The sequence below is a fragment of the Canis aureus genome, chromosome 27 (assembly GCF_053574225.1).
Source record: "Canis aureus isolate CA01 chromosome 27, VMU_Caureus_v.1.0, whole genome shotgun sequence".
NCBI classification, from domain to species: Eukaryota; Metazoa; Chordata; class Mammalia; order Carnivora; family Canidae; genus Canis; species Canis aureus.
The window spans coordinates 14,274,976-14,283,879 of NC_135637.1; the positions used below are offsets into that span (position 1 = coordinate 14,274,976).

Sequence of the window (8,904 nt, forward strand, 5' to 3'; positions counted from 1 at the left end):
TTCTGTGATCACATCATTCTGATATCAGGAAGGACTTCATGTCAGAACAACTCCAGCCTCATCTGCCTCTCGGGTTGAGGGTTGGTTCTGTCTCCAGGGGAGGCAGCCCTTCCCCCAAATCTCTTTTGGCCTCCTCTCTTGCTTCCTGCTTTCTGCCTCTGGACATGCAAGCCCAACTGGGAGCAGGGTCCTGGTCTCCCAGGTGCCAGGGGTCAGGGCACAGGGTGCTCAATGTTGGGAGCCAGGGCTGCAAGCAGGCAGGTGGGGGGAGGGGAAGGGGGAAGGCAGACAATGATGAAGGAGCTCAAAGGATCTTTGTTTCATAAATATATTTTTTTCTTTTTAAATGAAAAAATCAACAATTAGAAAAATGACAGGGCGGGGCCGGGCTGGGCTTCCTGTGGGGAGAGGACGGATGGTTCTCAGTCTGGGCCCACTGCCCTGTGCGCCTTCCAGGGAGGAGGCCCATCCTGTAGTGGTCCCCGTCCCTCCTGCCCTCCCTGCTCCGGGGACCTGGTATGGGACACACGGGTGGCTGTCACCTAGCCACGGTGGCTAGGGACAGAGCCGCTGCACAGGTACCAGAGAGGTTCAGTTCACAGCTTTGCTGGCTGCCGACCCGGCTCCGCCTCGGAGCTGCGGCCTGTTGGCAGGGTGGGCTCATGGGAACGAGGAGGGAACCGGCTGGTCCGGGCCACAGGCTCACAGGCAGACACAAGAATAATATTTGCATCGAGGCCTGGATAAAACTCCAGCCCCTCCAGAGGTCCCCTGGGAGTGGAGGCAGGCAGGCGGGGGCCCTCACTTGGGCAGCCCGTTCATGCCCAGCTGTTCCTTGAGGGCCCGCAGCTGGCTCAGACTGATGTTGCTGCCCCCGCAGACAATGACCACGAGGGAGGACAGCGGGGCCTGGAGCTTCCCCTCCCCTTGCAGCTTCTGCACCACGCGGCTGTACACGGCGGCCAGGGCTGCCCCGCAGGCGGGCTCCACCAGGATCTTCTCGTCATCTGCCGGGGAAGGGTGGTGAGGGTGAGGCCTGGGTGCAGGCTGCAAGGGAACGGCAGGGCCGCAGACTGGGTCCGGGCCACACCTCCCGTCACTATGCTAGATTGACCTTCCGAGGCGAGGTCTCATCTCGAGTGCTCGCACTGATGAAACGATTGTAACTGCCCAAGCACTGGGTTGAGAAGGCTTGAGTCATCATTTGAGCAAGACTGCTGTGGTCGGTTAGCCCAACTGACTGCTGGCACAGGAGTTAACTGGCAGTGTTAGTGCTACCTTTGCGTGTGTGTATGTGTGTGCGTGCACGTGTGTGCATGCGCACATATGCATGCACCCCACCCCTGTCCTAGACTGAACCTAGGAGTCCAGCCTAGTTATAGACCTATTTCTGAAGCCAACCCTGAGGCCTGTATTTTCCTTTTTCACCCTGGCTACCAGGAAGCTCACAGCATTTTAAACAGTTATTATTCCCTGCTGTCATGGTTATCAGGTTTCTTCACTTGTGGCTTTGGCCTTTCTATTTTTACTGCTGCATTGTATTATCTTTCATAGTGGGAGGTTCTAGGAAGGGATGGGGAGATAGGACGATGAAGAAAATTTACAGCGAATGGGATCTCTTAGGCCACTGAGCAGACAGCCAGTTAATCCCCAAGCCAGGGGGTCAGGTCTTGAAACATACCCACGAACTTCTCAATGGCAGCCACAGCCTCCTGGTCCGAGATGACTTCAGAGAAGATGGGGTGTTCCTGAAACAGCTTCAGGGCTTGAGCCCCCACAGTCTTCACGCACAGGGCCTTGGCCACGCTGGGAGAGGTGGGGATAGAGAAGAGGACGGGAATGGGGCAAACAGGAGGCAGGAGAAAGATCCTTAAGCAGGATCCATGTAACTCCAGGACCTGCACTCCTATTCAGTGCATTCACTTTCTCCCCCCTCTCCCTGGAGTCATCACCGGTTCTATTCCCAGCTCACTGGGGAGCCCCTGGGGCCTGAACCACCTTAGCCCTAAGCCCAGCATGTGGCACATGTAGGCACGCGACAATTATCCTCAATCCCAACCCTGCAGGATCAGAGCCCAACATGGTAGCTCCCAGGTGCCAGGTTCAGGAGCCCAGGAGTTCTTACCTGGGCTCAGTCTTCCCTATCTGCGGTAAGGACTTGTCTACCCAGTATCCAACCCAGCTGCATGTGGAGACGTGGTAGGAAGATATTTCCCAGCCTCCCTTGCAGTAGTCGTGGCCACATGACTAAGTTCTGGCCAATGAGAGGTAAGTGGAAGTACTGTGCCTGTCTTTATTTTTTTTTAAAGATTTATTTATTCATGAGAGACACAGAGAGAGGCAGAGACACAGGCAGAGGAAGAAGCAGGCTCCCCGCAAGGACCCTGAGGCGGGACTCGATCCCAGGACCAGGATCACGCCCTCAGTGGAAGGCAGACGCTCAACCGCTGAGCCACCCAGGCGTCCCCTGTGCCTGTCTTTAAAGGGAGGGGGCTCCTCCTGCCAGAACGAGCATGGGTGTGATAGTCGGCACATGAGCAGCTATTTTGGGCCATAGGGCTACATGATAAGGACGGTGGAGAACAAACGCAACGAACCTGGGCCTCTGGCTTCATGGAGCTGCCCTGGACCGCCTACCTCTAGGCTTTTTTTTTTTTTTTTTTCCACTTATATAAGAGAAAGTAAAGTTGAATCTGGTTTAAGTCACTGCTATTTGGGGTACTTGTATAATGTGCCAAACCTAATCTTAAGTATCATCTCTCAAAGGTTTGGGGCTGGGATATGAGCTCCTGGGGACCGGGGGCTGTGTTTATTCACCACTCTGTCCCCAGGATCAGCACCGCTTGCACATTTTAGGGGCCCAGTAAATGGTTGGCAAATCAACAAGGTGTGTAAAACCCTGCTGCAGGAAACTCAATAAATGCGTAATATTGGCCTCTTCATGTGAGGAGTGTAATGTTCATGGTACTGAGTCACGTAGACTCGGTCGCATTCAGTCTCAGCAGTACCACTTGCTGGCTTGTGACTCTGGGCAAGTGACCAAAGCCTCAGCTTCCTCATCTGTAAAATGGGACTGACATGGAGGTGGTCTGTCTACCTTGCAGCCAACACCGAGGCGGGCTCCCCAAGGCTTACCGAACACCGACAGAGGCAGGCCCTCTGCTCACCTGGTAACCTGGGACAGGGAGACCAGCTTGCCGGCAGTGGTGGCAGCGTGGAAGCTGTGGGCTCCGGCGGTCTCCATGGCGATGACAGGCACGTCCCCCCAGCCCACCTCTTGCAGCCCCTGGACCACTCCGCACAGCAGGCCCCCGCCGCCCACTGACAGCGCGATGGCCCCTGGCTTTGCACTCAGGGTCTCCTTCAGCTCCTTCACGATGGAAGTGTGGCCTTCCCTGGGGAGGGGGGGAGGGGGCACAGGTCAGGGCTGGGCTCCCTGGAGACACCACGCAGGGGTCCTGGAGGTGCCACCTGTCCTCCCAGGCAGCTGATGGGCTTTGGGCTAGTTGCCTGATCCCCAACTCCACCCCGACTTCCAGCTGCCAACATCTGCGTGACTACCCAAGGGCTTTCTCTGGCCACTGGAGCTGCTTACAACTGTGGCAGGAGAGGACACCCCCGGAAAGCAGCTCAACCAATGTCTGCGGGAGTCCAGAACGGTGGCAGTTGGTGTATAAACCCCAGCACGCTCTCCCGCAGGTGGAATAATTCTGGTTTGGGATCCACACTGGCTCCCAGGGGCCCCGAGTGGGCCCATAGCGGTCACCTGCCCATGAGAGCCCTTTACTGGCTCCCTTCCGGCCTCGGCTCACCTCCCCTTTCTCTAACGCCACCTGTACCAGGGGACTGGGCTCCACATACCAGATGAGGGGGTCGTCAAAGGGAGGAATGTACACCCAGCCAGGGTTGTTCTTGGCCAGGGCCTTGGCCAGCTCGAAGGCCTCATCCAACATCTGCAAGACCACAGGGAGGTTGGAGGGGGTGAGGGGCTGGAGACCCTGCCCAGCCACCGGGTGCCCTCCGCGGCCCCTGCCCTGGGTTGTTGGTACTCACCTCACCCACCACCTTGACTATGGCACCCTCATTCTTGAGCCGCTCAATGGTGAGGGCAGGGGTGGTGCTGGGCACAACGATGGTGGCAGGGATGCCCAGCTTCCTGGCAGCATAGGCGGCTGCCATGCCTGCATTGCCCGCTGCCAGGGATGGGGGTGGAGAGTATGTCAGTGCAGGAAGGCCTGGGAGCCCAGCTGGGCCTGCTCGCCCCCAACCCTGGGGCTCTGCACACCTCCCTGAGTGACAGCTCGCCTCCCCCCCACCCCCCCCGCCCCGGAGTTCCAAATTGGGGCTGCTGCAGATGTTTGTAATGGCTCATTGCTACGGAAACCAAGGCCCTGGGAGGGGGGGTGCGCCGGGGGGTGCCTGGCCTGGGACACACAGCAGGGCACAGGAGGAAGCATGCAGGCCACTCACCCGAGGAGCAGACGAAATGTTCACAGCCTTGCTCAGCCCACTGTGGAGACAAGAGGGGAGGTCAGGCCACCGCCCAGACAGCTCTCCTGTCCGGAGTGCTTCCCAGTGATTCCAATATGCACCAGGCCCTCTTTCCTTCACAAAGACTCTGTATTGCCCTAGCCTCTCAGATGACATCGCCCCGCCCCGGAGACTGGCTCAGGGAAGGGTTGGGGTGAAGGGAAGCAGGCAAATGATGGCTCTGGGCTCAGTCCATAAGGAGACCCCCTTGGGTGGCCCCCCTTCCTAGAGGGAGTGCTAATGGCAGATACAAGGGCTTTGTGAGAGTGAGCACACAACACTGGCCTTGTCCTTTGAAGATAAAGGACATGCCACCCTCACTCAGATGCTGCGGAGCCCTCCTGTACCATCTTGCAGAGGTGTCCAATGCCCCGGATCTTGAAGGAGCCTGAAGGTTGGGCACTGTCCATCTTGAGGTAGACGCTGGTGCCTGCCACTTTGGACAGCGACATGCTGTCACGGATGGGGGTCTTCACGTGCAGGGGCTCTCCAGGCGTCATCGCTGGGAGGAAGGAAGGACACCCAGATGGTCAGGAGAGCCAGCCGCTGCCATACAGCCCTCAGTGTGCCTCTGAGTGACTCCTCCCCTCACTGCCCACGAAGCCGAGGAAAGAGCCCAGATGAGGAGCATCCTGGAGACCTGAATTCAAATCTCAACTGAGCCACCTACGTACCAGGTGACATCACACAACCAATCCCCCCCTCTGCCTCAGCTGCCTCATCTGTAAAATGGGGACAAGGATTCTTACCATCACCACCACCGCCACCCACCCGATGCACACAGCATGCTGGGAAGCTGTGGACATTAGAAATAACATTCAGACCTTGCACCTTTCCAGGGGCAGGAGGTGGAGATGGATTTGCAGGTGCTGATTCAGAGTGAGCTTCAAGATGCTTAAGTGGTAGTGGTAAAGAAGGGGCAGGATAGCAGAGAGAGTCTATTTGTGAAAAAATATGGGGACACCCCCACCACGTACATAATCCATAAGCTTCTGTGTGCATAGGCCGTCTCAGGATACACACAAGAAACTTGTTAGGGCAAGGGGCTTCTGGGGAGAGCTGGCACTCAGCATCCCTTTTGTACTGTTTGAATGTTTTGTCGTGTTTAGGGATTATCTGTTTAGATACATGCATTTTTTTTATACTAACCTTTGGAAAGCCCCGCACCCAGTTAGAGAGACTTTTTATAGTCATTATATTATGTGATAATCACTTCTAAAGTGATCACCACGTGCCACACAATGTTTTAAGCCTTACTGATATTAATTCATTTAATCCTTTTAGCCTTTCTAGGAGGTGCCTTATCATCCCATTCTCCTGATGAGGAAAAAGGCTCGGATTGTGTTTCCTGGGATGGCCGCTGCAAGCTCTCCCCATCCCACACGCATCTCTTATGAGTGATCATCTCAGTGAGAGGTGGGGTCTGTGCTTCCTCCACATGAGCCCTGGAGGGGCAGAGGGTGTCTGTGGCTGCAGTGACACTATGTGGCTTCCAAGCAGCAAAGTGCTGGTAAAAATGTTTACTCTCCAAGATAAAGCCCTGATTTGTAGTGTGTGCACCTCTGTGCTGTACATAAGCTTCACCAAGGCCACGTTCACACTACCAACACGATGTCATGAGTGTGGAGCTGGGAAGAGATGGCACAGTCCGCTTTCCAGAGCCTGTGTGAGTCGGCTTCAGGGCAGCCCCTCACCCAGGGCTGGGTCACAGAAGGGGACACAGCCTCCACCTGGCTATTTCTCTTGAGCAACTCTCTCCCAAAACCCAGCTGCCGTGAGGCGGGTAAGCGTAGGCCTCATGCAGAGGCCATATGGAGGTGCCCCTACCTGACAGCTGATGGCCAGCGTCACTTGTGAGACGGGTAGGTGTCTGTGTGTGTGTGTGACCTTGGGACATCACCAGCCACTGTCACACTGCAGCCGCCTGAGAGAGTCCAGCGAGAACTGCCTGCAGAGCCCAATTAAGCCCCAGAGCCATGAGACAACAATACAATGATTGCTGTTGTTTTTGGTCACTATACCTTCGGGCAGTTTGTCACATAGCAATAGGGATCGGAATATTAATGTGACTTGCCCAAGGTCACACAGCTAGTGAGTGGGGGAGGCAGGATTTGAATTCAGACAGTCTAGCACCTGAACTAAGCTGTCTCCAGGACACATGGGCATGGCTCAGGCCTCCCGGTCTGGACTGACTCTGAGTGATGAAGAAGCTGCCATGGTCCAGAGTCTGGCCACATACATGCAGCCTTTTTTTCTCTTCTTTTTCTGATTCTCCCCAACTTGGGCTGAACCAGAACTGATCCACAGATGGTTGGGTAAGTCACCTCTCTGGTCCCCCACCACTACCACCTCCCCCATCCCACAAGGCCAAGCAAGACTGGCTCCCTCTTTCTACCTCCCACCCTATTTCCAATGACACTACCTGGTGCCGCCCTAGCCCTGGGCCATTGCCACTCCCAGACTGGGCTAGATATGCCTTGGTCAGAAGCAAAGTGAGGGGTAGGCTTCCTGACCACTCCACCACCCTTAGCACCCCCAAATATGGATCGCTCGTCTGTCTGAATTAACTGACATTCGGGGCCTAAGAGAGGTGCTCAACAGATACCATCTCTCCCCTAGAATCTCTTGAGCAAAAGCCAGGGACTAGAGGCACTCTATTACGGGAGCATCCCATATCTGTCTGAATTAAGTTTAATGAACCTTCTGGAGGTTAACCCTGAAACAAGGGCACCCTCATTCTGGCTGAGTGGACCTTGTGCACGTTGCCCAGCCCCAGCCTCAAAGAGCTGTCCTGGCTGGATGTGGGAGGCAACCCCCACAAGACCCCTTTTGGGTGGATTTGGGAAGCCTCCTCCACCTCTGGTTGCACCATGCAATGCCTTCAGGGGAGGGGTAGGGACCCCCTGTGGTCACCACTCCCTCCAGCATAACATCCTGAGGTTTTGCCAAACACAGGACAGAGGGTACTAGAAGCTGCTATCTACCTAATGTTCCCTCCTGGTCAGAAGTCACTCCCCCTCTCACTTGGCTTATATAGCAAGAGCTCAATAAAAATGAACTATCATTATATCTGGGCTGGACATTTTATTTTTTTTTTTAAGATTTTAAAAATTTATGCATGAGAGAGAGGCAGAGACACAAGCAGAGGGAGAAGCAGGCTCCATGCAGAGAGCCTGATGTGGGACTCGATCCTGGGACTCCAGGATCACTCCCTGGGCTGTAGGCAGGCGCTTAACTCCTGAGCCACCCGGGCTGTCCATGGACTGGACATTTTAAATGCATGATCTCATTTCATCTTTACAACAGCTCGATGAGGAAGGGTCAGTTATTGTTCCCATTTTAGGGAAATGGGAAACTGAGGCCCAGAGCTAGATGCCGACCCAGCCAGTCTGGCTTCAAAGCATGGGTTTTTATGCTCAACTGACTCTACCCCCTCCTCTTCTCCTGGAATCTCCTGGCATTCCACAGGCACTCCAGTCTGGGGTGGGGCTGAGGTGGGGGTACTTACCTGACCAAGGCAGTGAAGCTGGGCCGCCCAGGCAGAGGGAGCAAGCCGAGGAGGGATAGACGGGAGGTGGTCTAGATGTATAGACTGGATAGATGGTCCTCTCACGGATGGAGGTAGATGGACAGTTAGAATGTCTGTTGGATCGTCCCAGGGCCTATGGGTCTGGGTCTGGGTCTTTGGTTCCCAGCTTTATTCCCAGGGCGCCGTCCAGCAGCCAATGGGGACCCAGGGCTGGCCACACCCCCGCCAGGCCCGCCCCCTGGCCTGTGGCCCTGGGGCTTCCAGAAGGAGAGAGGGAAGCTGGCTGTGCTTCCCCTGCTGGCAGCTTCCTCTCCTCTCTCCCCTCATTCACCCTTTCCCTTCCCCATTCTCAGCGTCTTCACTGGCAAGTGGGAATAATACTGACTTCCCCAGGATTGTTCCCAAGAGTTTGCAGGGTGGGAGACGGTGCACTTCATGTCACTAGCATGTGCTTGGCACATAGTAGGCACCCAGGAAACAAACCATGGGAGGAAGTGGGTCCTATGATCATCCTTGTTTTACAGAAAGGGAGGCTGAGACCCAGAGAGTAAGAGACGTGAGCAGGTATTTGAACCCAGTGGGCCTGCCTCAATGTGAATTACCTTCTCCTGTCATCCTTTATGATTCTTTTGTCTTGAAGGGGCAGATGGCTTAATGGGTATGACCCAGGTGGCTCAGGGTTCAAATCCTGGCTCTGCCATTTACTAGCTGTGTGGCCTGGTGCAGGTCAGTTTGCCTCCTGGAGCCTCCCTTTGCTCATCTGTAAAATGGGGATGAAAATGGGATGTCCCTCCTCGGATTAGATGGCATGATAATGCATGTGTATGTACGGGGCCTGGAACTGA

The 8,904-nt window shown here is 55.4% G+C and overlaps 1 protein-coding gene across 2 annotated transcripts; it reads right to left on the reverse strand.

The window, feature by feature from the left end:
* Positions 1–314: 314 nt before the first annotated feature.
* Positions 315–8,222, reverse strand: SDS (serine dehydratase). 2 transcript variants are annotated; one of them, XM_077875743.1, is made up of 9 exons: positions 8,039–8,222; positions 6,358–6,478; positions 4,878–5,032; positions 4,471–4,510; positions 4,054–4,193; positions 3,862–3,953; positions 3,168–3,395; positions 1,682–1,806; positions 315–1,007 (listed from the first exon to the last, which is right to left on the reverse strand). In XM_077875743.1, exons 2-9 carry the CDS (start codon positions 6,425–6,427, stop codon positions 802–804), a joined length of 1,056 nt encoding a protein of 351 aa, XP_077731869.1. In that variant the 5' UTR covers positions 6,428–6,478; positions 8,039–8,222; the 3' UTR covers positions 315–801. The 2 variants fall into 2 exon arrangements, with proteins under 2 accessions (XP_077731869.1, XP_077731871.1); XM_077875745.1 differs by lacking the exon at positions 6,358–6,478 and having other exon boundaries at positions 8,039–8,220.
* Positions 8,223–8,904: the final 682 nt, after the last annotated feature.